This window comes from Ictalurus punctatus, chromosome 15 (genome assembly GCF_001660625.3).
Source record: "Ictalurus punctatus breed USDA103 chromosome 15, Coco_2.0, whole genome shotgun sequence".
In the NCBI taxonomy this organism is placed as follows: Eukaryota; Metazoa; Chordata; class Actinopteri; order Siluriformes; family Ictaluridae; genus Ictalurus; species Ictalurus punctatus.
In genome coordinates this window covers 3,661,720-3,682,283 of record NC_030430.2, presented here as the reverse complement: position 1 = coordinate 3,682,283, position 20,564 = coordinate 3,661,720, and the positions used below count along the sequence as shown (strand labels likewise).

Here is a 20,564-nt window from a genome sequence, read left to right as displayed (position 1 = left end):
CGTGTGTGTACGTCATCTCATCTCATGTATATGAAACTGTGGCCTTGCTTTGCTTTATTTTAAAGATGGGGGGGAGAAGGCCTTCTGGTCTCTACATTGTGGTAGTTGTAAATGTTTATAAAATGTACAGCAACTGTTTAAATACTTGCTTTCACTCAGAAAAAAAAATCAAAACTGTAAATCACTCCATTATTTTTTTAATTAAAAGAAATGAGAATATATATGTAGTGGTGAAAGAATTTAATCTGGCCATGACCACTGTTCATGCACTGAGAAATAAAGTTTTAAAGGAAGTCATTTTGGTGTGGGGTTTTTTTTTTGTTTTTTTTGTTTTTTTTGGTCATTTAAAAAAAAACAAAAAACCTCCAGGGTCGGGTGTTCGATTCCCACCGTGGCCCTGTGTATGTGGTGTTTGCATGTTCTCGCCGTGCTGCAGGGGTTTCCTCCGGGTACTCTGGTTTCCTCCCGCAGTCCAAAGACATGCATGGTAGGCTGGCTGGCGTGTCCAAAGTGTCCGTAATATATGAGTGGGTGTGTGAATGTGTATGAGTGATTGTGCCCTGCGATGGATTGGCACCCTGTCCAGGGTGTACCCCGCCTTGTGTCCAATGCTCCCTGAGATAGGCTCCAGGTTCCCAGTGACCCTGTAGGATAAGTTTTATAGAAGATGGATGTTGCCTTTGAGCATGTTCTGTGGTAAAATGTTACAGTAGGGACTCATGTCAAATCTCTTCCTCGTCCAAGACCACGAGGAAAACCAAGAAGCTTTTAACAAAAATGAGACAATGGCTGTTAACCTGCACAAGTCAGGGTGATCACTGGGATGTATCGGGCGTGTATGATAGGCTTATAGCTAAAGAAGTAGGGTTAGTTAAAATACTGATGGAAAAGCCCTAACAGTGCATAAAGATGGACTACTCAACAGCTCCAAGTTGCAAAACTGTAAAACTCTTATCCAAACTCTTCCACGTTTTTTTTTTCTAAACTCTAACCTTTTTTTTAAAGACATGGTTAGAAAAGGGAATAGTGTGCAGGAAATGCACATTCAGAAACACACAGATGAACCATGTGTGTTAACGATCTGCTACTGGAGGGAGAGAGAGAGAAACAGAGACCCCTGGGGGTGGGGCAAATATGTTCTAGCCAGCATTTAATTGGACAAGTGCAAATCTAGTACAGAAGGAGTCATAAAAACAACAACCACCTATATTCCTAGAAGTGACAAAAATGTAGTTTAAACAAGACTTAATTATTCTAAATGTAATATTTCTAGTTTGGGGTTGTTTTTTGATATACTGTCGTATTGATGTCCATAACACCAAGGGACAGGTACAAAAAATTCTTAAAAAGTCATTTAAAATTTCAGGTGTGCTTCAAGGAAATATGAATATTTATTTATATATTTATTTACGAATGATTTTTTTTAAGTGTTACTGCATGTGAGAGTTGTTTTCTGCTCGACAGTAATTCTTGACTCATCGTGGCTATATTTAGCGTCTTTACATCCGTAACACTGAGACAATGCTTCCTTTCCTCGCGCAATTAGCAGTCGCCTACTTGAACAGTCAGCGCGTGCCTGCAGGAAGCCCCGCCCACCTAAAAAAAAATTAAATCCCAGTTACACGCTGACGTCAGCTACTGGACAAGGCGCGTGCAGCAGCGCACGCACGCACGCAGGTCACCTCGAGCGAGCCAGCGCGGAAAACTACAGCTCCCGGAAATCAGCCCGCCGTGCGCCTGCGCGTTTTAGCCAGCGAGAGAGGAAGACTACACGCGAGAGGCTCGTGATAGGACGCACGGGGTAAGGACTACACGTCCCAGGTGGTACACCTCCCAGAAAGGGCATGCGCCGTCGACTTTTCAAAGGCTTTTAAATTCGCGTGCAAAATGGCTGCGCAGGTCGACTTGGTGCGTGTTAAAGTGGAGGAAAAGCCTAGGGACGGTGTGGAGGCGGCGAGCAAAGAGAAGAAGAAGAAGAAGAAGAAACGAGAGCACTCGCCGTGCACGGAGAAGAATTCGAGACCGGAGAAGGAGGCGAAAAAAATGAAGCTACATCACCACCATCACCAAAATGCTCAACAACAGCGAGTACCTCAGCAGCAGCAACAGAAGACTTCTCACGGGATAAACTTCAGCAGCAATGAGCTAGCGCCTGTTCAGCACCGCAATCACCACCATCACAACAACCACCACGGCCTGAAGAAGGACGCGGCTATGGTTTGGCCGCCTCGAAAGGCGACACCGCTGCCTCACAAACCCGCTCCAGCTCCGCTCTTCACTTTCACTCCGCTTAAAGTAGCGAAGGCCGAGAGCCACCACAGCACCAAGCCCCAGAAACACCCGGAGAAGGACCCCGTCAGGCTGAAACCTAAGAAGGAAAACGCAGAGGTTAACGTGAAAGTCGGTTCCTGTAAGAAGCAGACAGGTAATACAACTCGAAACCTTAAAGCTTGTCGCTGAAACTTTGTTGTATTTTATTTACCCGTAACAAACCCAGGTGTGTGTGAACGCCCCCCCGTGCGCGCGACTCTCTCAGCTTTACCTCAGTTTGTTTTCATAAACAACTCCCTTCTCTACAGCTTTATATTTACCTCAGAAAGCTCAAAAAAAAAAAAAAAAGCTCCTAAACTTTGGTTTGAAATGTAGAAAAATCACCGACTAGTGTCAACACTGGCATGTTTTGCATTTCTGTTTAATTTTCTGTGACTGGAAGGGAAACTAAACTAAAATGACCAGATATTAGGCTGCGTTCACAAGCGCTCTCTGTTGTCTGTCAAAAAGAATCATGAATTAATTCATATGTGTAGCTGCTATTAGTAAACGTGTTTGCAGGCTGAAATCGATGTTGACTGACATTCAGGAACACCTTCGTGTAGTTATCCAGTCAGTCATGTGACAGCAGTGCAGTGGATGGATAAATAAATGAAAATCAGAGCAGGAGATTCAGGTCAGTTCAAGTGGTTTTATTGTCATTTCAACCACATACAGCAGGTACAGTTCACAGTGAAACGAAAACAACATCCCTCCAGGACCACGGTGCTACAAAACAACACTCTAACCACATGTTACACAACTAGATAAGATCTACAAATAACAACACAGGACTGTACTACTAAAACAGGACAATATTCACAGTAAGTGACAGTGTAGCGCCGAACAGTACACAGTTTTAGTATGGACGTGTCCGATATAACAGATAGTGCAAGAGATGGGTGCCAAAGAGTAACAATATCATTACAAATGGTATAAATGTAAACATAACATGCGTTGACTTAGTCTTCAAGAGATTAGATGATACCAAATATGGGCATGGCAGTTATTGCGGTAGCAGCCGGGTAAAGTGTATAATAGTGACAAGAAATTAAATTCTACACTTTACCTAGCTGCTACCACGATCGCTTTTTACACATTTTTAACAATTTACACATCTACAACAGGAGACCACGTGGGGTTCTTCTCCTGTCAGCCGAGAACAGGAACCATGATGCTTCAGTTTACACAGACCCTCCAAATCTAAGCAGTTACTTTTCTGCTCAGCACGGTTGTATAGAGTGGTTATTTGAGTTATACTCTAGTCTTCCTGTCAGCCCGAAACAATCTGACAGTTATCTTCTGTCGTCAACAAGCCTCATAAGTACCGCTCATTCTGATTTGAATATTTCCAAAACCGCGAGTTTCGGAAATACTCTAACCAGCCCATCTGAAACCAACGACCACGCCACGGTCAAAGTCCCTGAGCTCACGTTCCACCCCCATGCTGATAGTTTGATGTGAACGTTAACTGAAACGCTTTACCTGTACCTGCGTGATTTTCATGCACATGGTTAGATGTTTTGTAATAATGTGCAAGTGTACTAATAATAAAGTATATTGCGCTATCAGGAGCATTCAGTGAAGAGTGTAATTTTTCAGCCTCGTGAAGACTCAATAGATCAGAAGACCTAGTAACTTTCCTAAAACGGACAGAACCAAATACGCAGTTACAGCTCTTCTGGATACCTCACCAAGAGTCTTGATCAAAATGATCTTTATTTCTTCGTTCGCTGAGCAGAATGTAGTCTAAGCATTAAGGCTCTTCAAGGAGCGACGTATCAAATCTCGCCTAACTGCACAGAAACAAGTGTGTGTCTTGGGTTTGCGATGCCTCGATGACACTCTTGATACTAATACTGATTTGTGTGAAATGTCATCAAGCTCTGTGACATGCCAGTCAACGTAACACACGTTCACGATAACATACAGTGGTTCGGATCGGAAAATATGTCAAATCCAAGCCGAAGTTTTGGTCAGTTGGCGCTGTACCAATACTCTGTGCTAGATTGGTACGTTCCTAGTTGTGATGAAAGCATAGGGCTAAACTAACTAAACACGATGGTAATAAGAGGGCTGATGCAACACTAACGACTGCTACAAACATACTGTAGACTTGTACGTAAGAACTACTGCTATAATCATAAAGACTATTATGTTCATACTGAACATCCCTTTAACAGACTCAGTATTGCTTGACAAACTCAGAATGATAGTTTTACCAATCAAAGAAATCTAACTAGATTAGGGTAAAGCACGTGACAAAGGTCATTACGTACCACTTGTGTAACTGGAGACATGCACCAAGATATTTTGATCTTTGCTGACTGCTTTAATGTCACGCCAACCAACATTTGACTTTTCCCAGAGCCTAATAATGAGAATGGAAAGCCTCAGACCTTGGAGGAGTACCTGCTGAAAAAGAAGAAGAAAAAGAAGAGGCACCGGGAAGACGAGCAGCGCAGCAAGCGATTGCAGACGTCTGACAAGGGGATTCAGACCGATGACTGCTCTTCTTCCGCTGATGGCGAGACTGTCCTCGCCAACATCAAAGATGAAGCACTCGATCACGTTGGCTCGAACGAGGGTTCGGGTTCACCTTTCCTCTCGCATCATGAGCACTCCATTCGCAGCTCATACCTGAAGACAAGCTCACGTTTTAGCAGGCTCATTCACGAGGAGGTGCAGCCCAATGGCGGGGCATCCATTCTGCACGCGTATGCTGATGAACTCTCGCTCTTGCAGCCTGGCGAGAAGGAGAGGTTTGCGTGCGAGTTCCTCGAGATGGCTTTTAGTGAAATTTCCAAAGGAGCGGCACGGTATGCACTTTCTGTGGTCCATGGTGCTGCTGCCTACCTCCCTGACTTCTTGGATTACTTTGCCTTCAATTTCCCCAACACACCGGTCAAGATGGAGATTCTCGGAAAGAAGGACATCGAGACCACCACTATCTCCAAGTTTCACTCCCAGGTAAGGAGAAAGCCATTTTGTTGTTGTTGTTGTTGTTGTTTTTTGACCAATTTATTGACCAATCTAGTCGGTAATAAGGAAGCTGGAAAATAACTTACCAGTTGGTCTACCAGCTCAGTTTGATGATAGGAACAGTTCATAAAAGAAATGAGAAATTGGATAATAAAGGGAGCTAAAGCATTTTGAAGCCACCAAAAAAAGATGGGTGAAAACTAGCACATGCTTCCTCAGAGACTCGTGAAACCGGAGCATCTTTTGAAACTGCTGCTCACGCTACATCAGAGAGCAAACGAACACATTCTGACAAAAGCGTTGTCAGCACTCTTCCGTGTACACGAGCTCACAGCCACCCACGATTGGCTGACATCACCATGAATGAATGTGGAGAGCGAGTATGCCATCCCTCCCACCCAGAGACCATGGCTAGCTTTGCTGTCTTGGATTCCCAGCCTTGGACAGCCTCCTCTGTTTTCAATATGACATCACTTAGGGGTGTGAAAGGGTATTCCCGGTTAATCATCGTTACTCGTTATGCACAATCTCCTACATGGAGTCAGAGAGAATCTGAAAAAGAAAGGCCAGGTCCGTCAGTATACTAACGCAGAGAGCTGCACGTTCATGTTGTGGAAGTTTGACTTGTACATCTGGACTGTAAAAGTCTTGGGAGCAGCTGGTTTTTATACCCATGTTGGTGGGAGAGGGTAGGCAGATACACCATGGCCAAAATTATTTGGACACATGACCATCACAACCGTATGTGGTGCTGTCGCCACCAAACTGTATAGTTGTCTTTGTATTCTGTAGAATTAAGACTTCCTTTTGCTGGAGCTAAAGCCCAGTTCTCACACCCCCGACAGACGCAGACAATCACCAACTTTTAAAAGCTTCCTGTTGGATTTTGAATGTTGGAAAACATGACCGTCAACAAACCAACACCAACAAACTTTTTTTACGGGCAGTCAGAATGATTGATTTAAAAATGGATTATTCTTTTAGTACAGTTACTAGCGTATTTACGTGTCGTTCTCCACCTGAAAAGACGACGAACGAAACGAACGCGGTTGTGGGTGAAGCCGGGGTTGTTGCGATGTGAGCGACGCGGCACTTGTTTACTAATTTATTCAGAGAACTGCAGACAGAGGGTATAACCTGGCCTGGGCATTCAGAGCTGTAGTCCTGGAGACTTTTTCTTCAGTCCTGAATAATTCTCCACTTGGAGTGCAACTGCACATCTTGCTCGTGTCTTATTGGCGGACAGGTCTCGATTCTGCCCAACACTAGCTCACACAGTCAGCGTGAGGGGGGAAAAGTGGACATACAGGGTTGAAACTGAAGCACTAGCATCCTCTCATGCTGAACAGGAAAACAAGGTGTGTAAATGTCTATAAGAGTTACATGTTGTGTGATATGAGCAGAACATAAGGACAGCTGACTTATGCCACTTTTCTTCTGCATGGTAAGGCTCGACTCTGCTCGCTGTTTGGGGGCTTTCCACTGTGGCTAGTACCTGGTACCTGATACTTCTTTTAGTACGGCTCGGTCCAGGTTTGGCGCAAGCCAATCCGGTACTAAACGTGAGCCACGCACTGAGGGAGCGGGGAATTCTCCTTAACGAGTGCTTCTGTATTGTGCCTGAATAAATGTGTCATTTAATATATATTTTGCGTACGGTGATTTTCTATTCATTGAAAATTGTTGTTTATCTCATTACAGATAAAATCACAACAAAGCTGTCTGTCTTAGATTTTTACATCTCGCTCGTTACCGATTTCCAAACAGGCGTTTATGGAAGTCGTTCCTGTCGCGACTGAATCTTAGTCGTATCGAGCGCTACGTAGGTTCTACGGCGCCGTTATTTTACATCCTTAATAGGCTCCGTGATCAGGAAAGGCGTTTGGAATACGGCCTGACCGTGTATTTGTACAGGGCTTCCATAAAACAACATTATTCCTGCGTGAAGGCGAGCGGAAGATGGCACCCGCGTTGAGGCGCACTAAACTGCAGTGGAAAAATAAAGCGAGCCGAGCCATGCAGTGGAAAAGTGGCTTTACTCTGCATGGCACTGTAGCAACTAAACCCATACAATGATGGCTTTGTTGTGTCTCCCCTTGGCTAGCGACCCAAAACTAGCCGAGTCTCGTGTTAGCCAAAAAGTTTTATATTTTATCAGTCTTTTAGTCCTGCAAGCAGTGATAACACCCCAGGCAAGTTTTATGATAACTCCAACTTTTTTTTGCCCAGTTTTCACATTTTTTTAAAGCAACTAGCCCTCACATGCAAGAAAAAAATGCATGGAAAGAGTTTATTTAGAAGTATGTGCACATAGCGAGTGGGCTTCCGTTTTTGTGGAAATTGCAAGGATGCTTGCCTCATCGTCATGCCAACGGTTCATGCCCTGGTCAGACAGGTCAGGTTACATCAGAGTCTGTTGGAAAATCATACCATGCTGCTCAGACTTTAAACGACCCGACAGACGCAGATTGAACATGTTCAGTCGGCGAAAACAAATGCTGAAAAACGCCGACAGACGCGAACGTGGTCAACGCACTGATCCGACAAACGTGTTCCGATGTTGGTGTCTGTCAGTACGGTGTGAACTGGGTTTAAGAAACTTAAACCTGTTCCAGCATTACAGTGCCCCTGTGCACTGTGTAAGTGAGGTCCATGGCATGGTAAATGGTGCTTTTTTTTAACCTTCAAAGCGCTTTACACTGGTTCTCATTCACCCATTCACACACACATACTCGCTCACCAGTGGTAGCTGAGCTGCCATGCAAGGCGCTAGTTTGCCATTGGGGTTTGGCATCTTGGGGTCCAGCGTCTTGCCCAAGGACACTTCGGCACGTGGAGTCACGTGAGCTGGGAATCGAACCACCAACCCGCTCTACCACCTGAGCCACAGCCGCTAAACCTTGGTTTGCCAAAGTTGGTGTGGAATAACTTGATTGGAATAATTGCACCAATCGTTATTCCTGACCCCAACCCCACTGAACACCTTTGGGATAAATGGGAACACCAACTTCACTCCTGTGGCTGAATGAGCACAAATCCCTGCAGCCATGCTCCCAAATCTATTGGAAAAACCTTCCCAGAAAAGTGGAGTCTGTTACAGAAGCGAAGGGGGAATAATTCAATATTAATTATTAATGCCCATGGATTTGGGAATGGGATGTTCAGTACTTTGGTGTCCACCATAGTTTTGGCTGTATAGTGTACAGGGTTTCCACGGGTCATGGAATTTCTGGAATGTCATGGAAATTTAATAAAGTCTATTCCAGTCAGGGAATTTGATCATTTTGGGGAGGAAGTCAGGGAATATCAGGGAATTTTGTTTGTAAACTTTTCAAATATATATATAGATATATATAATATTTGTGTTTTTTAAAAATTTTATTTCATACAGTGTGTTCATTTATACATGTGACACGGTGTTATGGGTTAAAATGTACTTAAAATGGCTTACGGTACCGTGTAAATGAATTGATTTTATTTCCATTAAATAAATATATTTTGTTTTATTAGGACCATTTTGTTTATGAGGTGTAAAGAGTAGTCATGAGAAGTATATGTTCTTTTTAAGCACTGAAAACTAAGATGTCCTGTTAACCAGGAACTCGAGCTTACAGATTTAATGGGTTAAAATAGTTGGTTTTTTTTCTGCTCAGTACCCAGTCAATACATTGCACCATTCTCCGTACAGTAGGTCATGGAAATTCAAGATTTTGCTCAGGGAAAAGTCATGGAAGTTTACATTTGACTTGGAGTGGGAACCCTGTGTGTATGACGCTCGTAGGATGAAAGAGGTACAGAGTTCAGTACAACAGAATTAAAATGATGATATTAAACAGTATTAAAATACCTGTAACAGGTGTTTAAAGGTAAGGGGAATGACGGTTTTGTTTTCGCTGTGCTGGATTGTGCCACACTGGTGTGAAAAGCACTGTACCTGTACACCATTAAGGTGGACGAACACAGTAGGTGTGTTTAGACAGTGTTTTAAAAACGCTGTCGAACGGTCATGTTTTGCAGAGGTTTCACACGCGAGGGCAATATTCCCCTCCTGCACACTAGTAAACGTAGCTAGTGTGATGTATTTACTTAAGTCTGGCATCCAGTGCAGTCCAAAGTGCATTAACCATATACGGAAGTGGATAGTGCCAAATTGTCTTGCGCTGTCTGGAAACCGAACGTTTTTTCCATGACGTTCTGGACACTTAAATATTAACACACCACTGTTCTGAACCCCGAGTCGTGAGTCAGTTGAGATTTGATACTGAACAGCTGAGGATTTACTATCGGCCTGTCTAGTTTTACTACTTGAATCGCTTCGGAAAATCCATGAGAGGGCTTGTAGACTTTAAACAAAAGCACACACCGAATTCCAACCTCTGACTCAGATTTAGTCCTGATAAGTTCCAAATAAAATGTGTATGCTCATCTAGGTTTCAGGTGGTTTTACAAAGTATAGTAAAGTTTGAAGTAGGAGTAAGAATGTGAAAAAAAATTCCACCGTCTTCTCTTCTTTTAACTCGTATGAACCGAACTTTATTTGCATTATTTTGATGATGCATATGAGTTCTGATCACAAGCTGAATTTTAATTGTGTGTGTGTGCACGTTTTGCAGGTGAGTCGAACATACTGCTCTGGGACATATCGAGCTGGCCCCATGAGACAGATCAGCCTGGTCGGGGCCGTGGACGAGGAAGTAGGGGATTATTTCCCGGAATTCCTGGACATGCTGGAGGAATCGCCATTCCTCAAGGTCAGCAAACTTCCTGTTGTTAAAATACAGAACAAAGTCTCGACGGATCTGCTCAACGAACATCGCCGTTGACGGTTGGCTCTTCCGGAAGCCGTGAACCACGAGTCGCGCACGCAAGCGTCAAAGCACTCCGTCACGATTCAGAGATAATTAAGATCTCATTATTTCGACTTGGCTAACTTCACGATATTATGAGTTCAAGTTAGTATCTTGTTTGTTTTTTTTGTTTGTTTTTTTTGAAGACTCGTCCTTATTTCGCCGTGATACAATACACACTAAAATCTAGTCAACACAACAAATATGTATGAATTCCGTTTTGGTGATTTTAATAATTAGCACTGATTATCATGATGCACTGTGAACTGCTTCATACTCTGCGCAGAGCTTACATTTAGATAAAACTTAAGATTTTATTTGATTAAAAATCGGTCTCTTTTTAACGTCGAGTTAAATGCAACACGACTCCCTCAGTAGTACTGCAGTGTTCTGAAAGAATAAGTGGTTGAGTTGTGTATCCGTGTGTTTGTGTGCGTGTACAGATGACCTTACCATGGGGCGCCCTGTCCAGTCTGAAGCTGGACTGCCGCTCGCAGAGTGACGACGGGCCCATTATGTGGGTTAGACCGGGAGAGCAGATGGTTCCCACGGCTGACATGCCCAAATCTCCATTTAAGAGGCGCAGGTAGGCCTTATACAACTTTGTAGTTTTTTTTTTTTTTTTTTTTTTTAAACATACTCTAGTACAGGGGTTCTCAAACGTTTTGTGGTCGCTGACTGTAATATACATTCCACAGACTCACTCAGGACAGATTTATATCATTCTTTAAATGTGTGCAATAATATTTAATATCCTTTTAATTGGATCCATTGAGGTTTTTATTCCTGAAATTTCCACTTACAGGATGTATTAGGTCCAAGTTGTTTTATTGCGTTGTTGAGGTTTGGATTAAGCCCATTCAATTCAAGTGACCTGTCAAGCAGGCTAATGACTGAGACCTCAATAATAAATACACTGTACGGCCACAAGTATGCGGGCGCCTGACCATCACAACCAACAGTGCTTAGGGAACATCTCCTTCCAAAACTATGGGCTTTAATAAGGAGCAAGTCCCCTCTTTGCTGCTGGAACAGACTCCACTCTTCTGAGAAGGTTTTCCACTAGATTTTGGAGCGTGACTGGGGGGGTTTGTGCTCATTAAACCACAAGAGCATTAGTGAGGTCAGACACTGATGTCAGATGAGGAGGCCTGGCGTACAGTACTGTGCTTCAAACATTGTGCCGACCCACATACAGGTCTAATGGTCAGGTGTTTGCAAACTTTTAACCATATAGTTTGCTGGTTTGTGATTTTCATAAAGGTAACTACATAAAAAAATCCTGGCCCCCCTGGCTAGGCTTTGCAGATCCCTGGAGGTCCTGAACCACCGCTCTAGGAAATGGTTATTATGACTTGGCCCCTGAAGATACAAGTTCAGACAAGACTGAGCACCAAGATCGGATTACTCGAAAGGTTTCCTGTTTGCACTGCTCTCACGCACCTAATTCAGCGCCTCTCGTTTTCAAGCCTTTGATCTGTTCAGTTTTGTGTGTTACGGCAGTGCGGTCGGTGCTCAGTGGTTAAGGTTAGGGTTCTGTCCAAATGATGTGAGGTTAATAAAGTTAGGAATGTGTAGTGGTCGTCTGCCTCCACGCGGTACGTGTCTAGAACTGTACTTTAGTGAAGTGATGTAAACAGAAATCCAGTTTATAAGCAGCTTACGTTTTACGTACAGGTCCATGAACGAGATCAAGAACCTGCACTACCTGCCGAGGACGAGCGAGCCTCGTGAGATTCTGTTCGAGGACCGGACGAGAGCGCACGCCGATCACGTCGGCCAGAGTTTCGACTGGCAGAGCACGGCCGCTGTGGGCGTCCTCAAAGCCGTGCAGTTTGGAGAGTGGTGAGTTTGGTTACGTTGTTTGCTTACTGATTACATTTACATTGTACACATTTTGTGTTTATAGTATTCTTATTGAGGATAATTTTAGAGAGAAAAAATGCATAGACATTTTTAATTTTTTATTTTTTAATCTGTTGTTTGTTCCCTAGCGTAGTGGGCAAATATATTTTTGGTTGTTTTGATGTTGCAGTAAATGACAAATTAACCTAAAAATAATCAATTTAACAATAAAAAAAAAATCTGAATCTTAAATTTATACCACAATACTATAAGTTGAACGCCCACTTCGCAAGACGCGGTATTCCTGACATTGTTGTTATCTCAGATAACGGCCCACAATACGAGGAGTTCAGGAGGTTCAGTAAACAGCGGGAATTTAAACACTAAACACCCACAGAGCAACGGTATGGCAGAACCGGCAGTGAAGACTTTAAAGCGACTGTTTAAGGACCCTTATCTAGCTGTTCTGGATCACAGGAATACGCCATCACAAGGGATGAAAGCAAGCCCAGCACAGAGGCTGTTTAGCGGGAGATCCAGAACTGTAGTGCCCATGCATAGCACCTTGTTACAGCCAAAGGTAGTATACACACAAAAGGGACTGGTTGAAAATAGAAAACATCCGGCTGCATACTACAACAGACATGCAGAAGATTTGAATACACTACACTAAAACCGGTATACACGGGTCTTTTCTTATTAAGTTTCTTAGCTCATGCGTGCACTATAGTCCTTTTCACTAGCGATCACAAAGCTTCCTATACACAGTCAAATGCTGTATTTAACCTGGGACAATTCAGTAAAACCTGAAATGCAAGCTCTGAGTCCGTCATTGTTGATCTGATCTATTTTTACACGGTGACCCGGTGCGTTGGATTTGCTGAACGTTATTGGAATGTGTCAAATTGAAATAAGAGTTTATCGGGGTCCAGTAAGAGAGTGTGTGTGTAGGTTTAGGGGCTTCAGAACACCCATGGCAGGTTTGTTTAACTCTCGTGAATTAAACCAACCCTTTTCCTCTTCATGTCTCTGTTCTGTCTCACAGGAGTGACCGGCCGAGGATAACCAAAGATGTTGTGTGTTTTCATGCAGAGGACTTTAACGACGTCGTGCAGAGGCTTCAGCTCGACCTGTACGAACCGCCTGTATCTCAGGTAAGAGCAGTGCTTCTGTTCACTAATATGAACTCGCAGTCCAGTAGTTTGTAGTGTATATGGCTCGAAACATGATCGTCAGTAGTCTGAGGGCAGTGAGAGCTGACCTTATGTTGAGTGGGTAAGGAGACTTGTTTGTGACTTTGCAGCTGGTTTGAGGGCCTCGGGGAGGTTCAGATCTGGGTCATTGTCACAATTTCTAGACTTTATGTGCGTAGCAGTCTGGGGAAAATCCATCGGATGTGGCTGAATTCTGGAAACCAGCCAAGATGACACGCACAAAAAAATAGTTTTCCCGCCAATATTAGTACTTAAATGCCGTATATTTAACCAAAATGACACGGGAATGTTTTTATTTAGGTTACTTTCTATGACGCCTTGGCGTCCGTCTGTGCATAGATCACGTTGGGTTAAGAGCCAGTTTAACAAACGGAGCGGTGAATGTAGTCAGTGTGCCTAAAGATGTCATGCTAACCAAGTGTGCTTTCCTCACGATTTGATGAAGTTGTTGGACAGTCACGTGCTGCAGCGGAATGAACATGTACCTAATCAGATGCTGGCTGTCAAAACACCAGATATGCTACGGCACTACCACCACATCAAAACAGAAACAAGCGCTTACACCAGGGGTGCTCGTTAGATCGCAAGACAACTACTGGTCCATCATCTTAATAGGTAAAAAAAAACAAAAAAAAAACCAGAGTGTGAGAAATTACACGATGTGGCGACGGGGGGCGTGGTCGAGCGTCAGCTGTGGATGGAGAGGAGGCAGGTTGAACTGTGCTTTCAGTGACTCCCATAACGAGAGCGCGTGCGAGAGAGACCGACACTGCTTATCGGAGCTTGCAAAACATGCGCACGCACCAAGAAGTGTGAACTGTCCATAGTCCTAATGATTTATAAACGATATCTACAATTCTCTGCCATCATACGCTTCAGATCATATACGGTTACCGTAACAACCAATAGCCAGTACAGCAGCTAAAACATATTACGGTTGCAAATCCAAAAGCGCGGACAAAGCAGAATCACCACAGTTTCCCTCAGAATGGGAACAAGATTTGTTCCTTTGCAGTGACGAATTCAAAATGTGTGTCTAATCTGTCAAAAACAAACAAGACATACGTTTTGTTATATATCATGAATCGTATAAAACAAATCTCTCCAAATAATTTCTCAAACTCCAAATTTAGACTGTATTTGCATATTTTACATGGTGGATCTTACCATAATAATATTAATAATAATGAAATGAAATAGTAGATCCCTTGTCATAGAAGTGTGAGCACCCCTGTATTACACACTGTGCACCAAAGACTGTACAATATTTTAAAATGAAGTGACCAAATAAACCGATATTAATAACAAGGAATTTAGCCTGCAGGACAGACGTGAATGAATCGGTGATTATTTTCCTGCCAGTGATGTGAAGAGAGATGGGCGATGACGAGCCTCGAGTTTAAATGCAGTGCTTTACCTTCTATTATATACAGTATAACAGAAAATGTGAATGATTTTCCCAGGCTGATTTTTCCCAGCTATTGGAATCTGATTTAAATGCATTTCACCCTGTTTGTAGATGCATTGGACATGAGGCACGACAGAGTAGCAGAATACACTATAGTTCTAGTGCAGATAAATAAGGATTGGTCTCTTGAATTTGTTGGAAAATGAGACCGTGGTCTCTTTTTATATGTGTAATGGCCACTGATTGTCATTAGAAGCATTCAGTAGGTCCCAGCAGCACAGATTGCAGTAGTAGCTCAACTCATGATTTGTATCGCAATATTGGAACTCCCATAATGCCCCTGTGCCCTGCAGTGTGTGCAGTGGGTGGACGATGCGAAGTTGAACCAGCTGCGGCGCGAGGGCATCCGGTACGCGCGCTTGCAGCTGTGCGACGATGACATCTATTTCATCCCGCGCAACGTCATCCACCAGTTTAAGACGGTGTCGGCCGTGTGCAGCCTGGCGTGGCACATCCGCCTCCAGCAGTACCAACCCGAAAAAGAGCCAGAGGAAGCAGGCAAACCCAGCTCGCCCATGCCTGACCAGCAGTCGGACACGGTGCACCCACCTCAAGCGGACACTTTGCGCCCAGAGAGCGCACCTTCACTCAACACCACTTCTGAAGCTCCGACAGTTCCTCAGGCTTCCCTCCACCCAGCTCCAGGTGACTCCCTCAGCAGCAGCAGCAACCTTCACGGATTTCTACAGGTGACTGATGATTAACAGGTGATCAGTTTCACCTGTTAATCCATTTAACAAACTTGACTGACATTCCAGGAACGGATTTGGACTGTCCAACAAAAACAAGACTCTAAAAGTCTGATGAATATATATATATATATATATATATGTATATGTTTTATTTTATTTTTCTTTTTAAAAGAAAAACATTTTGTTTAAGAAACAACCCCTGTAAGTACTTCTTAATTTTTTTTTTCACTCAGCCAAAATATTTAATTTTAATAATCTTGTTTTGCTGAATGTTCAGTATTGTTTTATTTCCGTTTATATCTGAAATGGAGCTTCTTTCAAGAGGAAATCTTCATTATCGTCTACCAAACTGTGCATCATGTGGATCAGTTAATTGGTTTTTGCAAAAAGGAAGGAGAAAAAAAAAAAAGTGCCTATCAACAATCATGTCTCCTAAAGAAGAACAATGTCCTGTTCATTTCTGTGCATATTTGTTTAAAAATTTCAATGTATTTTATCCCAGTTGGAGAATCGATATCCGTGATTTACAGAGCAGGATTGATTCTGAATTTGTTTTATGATGTCCAAAAAATTTGTGTCCAAACGAGTAATAAAATAACTGTTCCCAAAGAGTTCCCAAAGGCTCTGGAAAGCTGGATCTTGAGATGTTTAACTGTCTAATTTCCTAGCAATGGCTTCTCTCTCTGGGCGTTTCTTTGATACGAATTTCTCAGGGTCTCTCTTCATTGGAGTTTTTTTATTTTATTTTTATTGGACATTATGGGTAAATTTGTTACAGTGCCACAACTGGATCATGTTTATAACAGGAATACATGTGTACTGCACAAGTCTTTCACTAAAGCTTCCTCTGAATTTACTTTCAGATGCAGATCATAGGCTCGAATATGTTTTTATAAAAAAGAAGAAAAGAAACATTTCTTAAGTTGGCGTGTATTAATTAAATGACTCATGTGGTAAACCATTAAAAGGTTAATCAGGGGTGGACAAATCAGCAGCCCGGACACCTAGGACAAGCAGATTTATTCATTCCATGTTGGCCATGATGAGTTGGACAAAATTCAGCAACCAGAACAGAAACAAAACCTACTAGTCCTTTTCAGTTTTCCAAAAAAAAAAAAATAGTTTACTTTGGTGTGTAGGATTTGTTTAAGCTTAACAGTGGTGCTCCAGCACACCGTACGCACTACACACACACCACACAAGACACGATCTGGCTAACGATAGAAAAATTGTTTTTGTTTATTTATTTATTTTTTATGGATGACACAATCTTTCGGGAATCAGGAACATCGCTACGTAATCATATTGACAGAAAATACAGACGCGATGACGGACAGGACAAATCTTGACGCTCTTCAAATACTGACTTTTCTCTCCTTTCAATTCACTTGCGTTAGTGCTGTGAACCTCAGATTTACAGATTCGGATCAGGCAAACGACGCGGTGCAATTTCTTTTTTTCTTTTTAAAGGAAAAAAACTTTTTGCTCAAGAAACAACCCCTGTAAGCACTTTTTTTATTATTTATTTTTTCACTCCACCGAAGTATTTCATTTTCATCATTAAATATACTAAAATGGATAATCTGATGCGGTTTGATTTAGTATTTTCTAGTAGATACGTGAACAACTTTGTTCAGAACCTGTGCTAGGCCAACCGTTAATTCATGTGACTCGAGTGATGGTGTTGTAGAGAGAGGCTATATTAAGCATCACCATGCTAGCGAATTATATTATATTATATTATATTATATTATATTATATTATTTACATTATATTATTATTTGTCGGTCCTTTTTCGAATCAATTTGTATTCAGTTTATGATCGTTCCAGATCATCCAATCGTTCCATCCCTTATAGGTATCAATACACTTAGCTACCCCCTTTTTTTTAAAAAAAAAAGTCTAGTTAGTTTCCAGGTAACCAAAACATAGGACTGGGCAGCACACTATTCTAGCTAATATGGATCTGATTTTTCCACCCCTGCATATTGGATCCTCATTATTGTCAGAGTGTCTCATTCATATATATATATATAATATATATCTCAACACTCAAATTATACAAATGTGAACCTTTTTTAAACCTGAGCTTCCTCACTGGCTGGTAGATTTGCCTTTTTGGTCACTGGCCAGTTTCCTGTTTGTCAGAACTGATGGTTGCAATTTCTTTCCCCCCAAATCGTTTATTTGACACGGCACTCGTTTACCTCTTTGGAAACTAGCCCGAGTTTCTAAAACGTCATTCATGAAGGAAATGATGACGAGTCTTTTAATGACGCAACGTTTTACGATGTACTGTTTTTACTCATGACTGCTTCTGTTCTAAAAGCCCTCATTTCCTAAAGTGTTTATCTTATTTATGTATGTTATTAGGAGATACAGGATGTTTTTGTTTCTTCTGTGAATTTGAAAGGTAGAACTGAACATTTTTAGGAAGTGTAGAGAGCAAGTAGCCGGTGCTGTTTTTACCATTTCTGTGTTGCACATGTCGCTAAGGTCATCATCTAACACTGAAATGACTTTTATGACTGTACAGTAACCCTTTTTTGTTTGTTTGTTTGTTTTTTAAAATGAAACCTAACTGTGTGTCATCTGTTAACATCCAGCTTGGAATGTAATTTTATTTTTACACCAGCAAGACAAATTGTTAAAGCTTGCTGCATCGGTCACTTACTCAATTTTTTGACATTGCTATAACTTTTTAACCTTGTCTCATAGTCTAGGAAATCAAAATGTAGGTTTTCAAAAAAACACAACAGCTACAAAAAAAAAAAAAAAAAAGCGTACCTACACCTGGCTCATGGTTGGCATTTAAAATTTTTTTTAAAAATCATGTTCTTATAAAAAATTTTTTAAAAAACAAGCAGGTTCCGTATGCAATATGCTAAGAAGAATATTTCTCAGTCCCGAATGTTCTACTGAGTGGAACGCAGGGGTCGTGAGCGTTTTAAAGTCTCCACAATAATGTGCTTTGTGAGCATTGTGATATTGTCGAACTGATGATCGGTTAAACACATGTCTTTCTCTGATGCAGTAATCGCCTCGTAGATCCAAATGAGTGCCTTTTTACACGTCTAACACTCAGCGTGTGTTCTTACTCGGAGGCGTCGGACACGGCGGCGCTGCACGGAGTCGAGTCTAGCAATAATTTCTCTACTCGTGATTTAGCTAGACCTTTAGTCAATCTGTACCAAGAGTAACTTATTTCATCTAAAAACAGGTGAGAAATGTAACTGTTGGCTGTTTTTAAAACGTTTCTTTCAGGACTATTTTTTTGTGTGTCTCGCATGAATTCCAGCAACGATGCGAGTTTAATAATCACTTCTTATGGTGCATTTTCTGGAAAGAATCAAATTCCAACCTGGCAATTTTAGCAGCTTGCCTTTTTTTTCTTTCTTTTTTTTTCTCAATAAACCCTTCCCCTGCAAATTAATTACATCCCATGTACACACAATGTGTTACTTCTGACTACTGGCAGCTATTTGTTTTTTTTATATATACATATATTTTTTTTGTCATTGTTGATCAAAATTATTAACCCCGCCCCCCTCCCTTTCTTTTAAATAATTCTTTGCACTATAGGAAAATCCGCTATGGAATCAATGGCATGCTTTGTGTGAATTACATTCAGCGTCACTAATTGCTGTTGTTAATGTTTGTTTTTCCGTATTCCTTAAAAGACACAATGTAAATAATCAGCGATGTTTTAATAGAACTGTTCTGTGTACATTCTTAATCATGTGTATAAAGACATACAATGGAATGCATAGACCTTTTTTCTTGTATTTTTTTAAATAAATCATTTTATGAGTGCACCAAAGTTTCCTGGGGTTTTTTTTTTTTGGTTTTTTTTTTTTTTTTTTTTTAATTTTATTTTACATTATGCACACAATGTTCAGTGGAGGCTGAAAACACACCAACCTTTGATCATACAACAAAGCAAAGCAACAAAGTTTTGTTGTAATCCAGGTACATTTTTTTTTTTTTTTTTTTGGTACATTGGATCATACCTCGGGATCAAACAATCTCCAGTGTATAAAAAAAAAATTATATATATATATATATATATATATATATATATATATATATATATATATATATAATATTTTATTTCAGTGTCAAAGATCATGCCCTTGTAATATCATAACCATAACATTTGGATCACCATCTTTATGGTCTCTATTAAAAATATTGTTTAAAAGCTACGCCATTTTAAAGATAAATCGAGAGGGGTTGTTTACCTGCAGCACACAACAGCAACCAACATAAACAGAGTGAAAGAAAATGCTTAAGGCTAAGTGTAGTTGCTTGTTTTAATTCAGTATTGAAGAGTACCAAAAAAATGGTCTTGATGCATCCCTAGTCTTGATCATTTAAAAAAAAAAAAAAAAAAGTTGTACTGTAATTGAAGACCCACGATGACTTCATGCAATACTTTATCAACATTATCAAGAACGATGAAATACTTTCCCCTGAGGATGTGAGGATATGCCTCTATAACAGCATACCATGATAATGTGCAACCATAACGTTACTGATTATCTACATAAATTCATATACAGTAGTGCTTGAAAGTTTGTGATCCCTTTAGAGTTTTCAATATTTCTGCATAAATATGGCCTAAAACATCATCAGATTTTCCCACAAGTCCTAAAGTAGATTAAGAGAACCCAATTAAACAAATGACATAAAAAAAATATTATACATGATTTTTATTTATTGAGGAAAATGACCCAATATTACATATCTGTGAGAGGCAAAAGTATGTGAACCTTTGCTTTCAGTATCTGGTGTGACCCCCTTGTGCAGCAATAACTGCAGTAGACGTTTGCGGTAACTGTTGATCAGTCCTGCGCGTCGGCTTGGAGGAATTTCAGCCCGTTCCTCAGTACAGAACAGATTGAACTCTGGGATGTTGGTGGGTTTCTCACATGAACAGCTTGCTTCAGGTCCTTCCACAACAGTTCTACTGGATTACGGTCCAGACCATTCCAAAACTTTAACTTTATTCTTCTTTAACCATTCTTTGGTAGAATGGCTTGTGTGCTTAGTTCACAGGCAGATATCCTGATATTTTCCTACTACATTTCACAGTATCAATCAGAATTTATTGTTCCATTAATGATGGTGAGTCGTCCTGGCCCAGATGCAGCAAAACAAACCCAAACCATGACACTACCACCAGCATGTTTCATAGATGGGATAA

General features: G+C 41.3%; 1 protein-coding gene across 2 annotated transcripts; it reads left to right on the top strand.

Moving 5' to 3' along the window:
- The first annotated feature begins 1,710 nt into the window (after window positions 1-1,710).
- On the top strand, window positions 1,711-18,762 carry LOC108276210 (lysine-specific demethylase 9). Of its 2 annotated transcripts, none has more exons than XM_017487699.3 (7): window positions 1,711-2,425; window positions 4,679-5,280; window positions 9,906-10,043; window positions 10,583-10,725; window positions 11,817-11,984; window positions 13,030-13,138; window positions 14,960-18,762. In XM_017487699.3, the coding sequence occupies exons 1-7, from the start codon at window positions 1,888-1,890 to the stop codon at window positions 15,368-15,370; spliced, it is 2,109 nt and encodes a 702-aa protein (XP_017343188.1). In that variant the 5' UTR covers window positions 1,711-1,887; the 3' UTR covers window positions 15,371-18,762. The 2 variants fall into 2 exon arrangements, with proteins under 2 accessions (XP_017343188.1, XP_017343189.1); XM_017487700.3 differs by lacking the exon at window positions 1,711-2,425 and adding an exon at window positions 2,833-2,947.
- The last annotated feature ends 1,802 nt before the right edge of the window (window positions 18,763-20,564 follow it).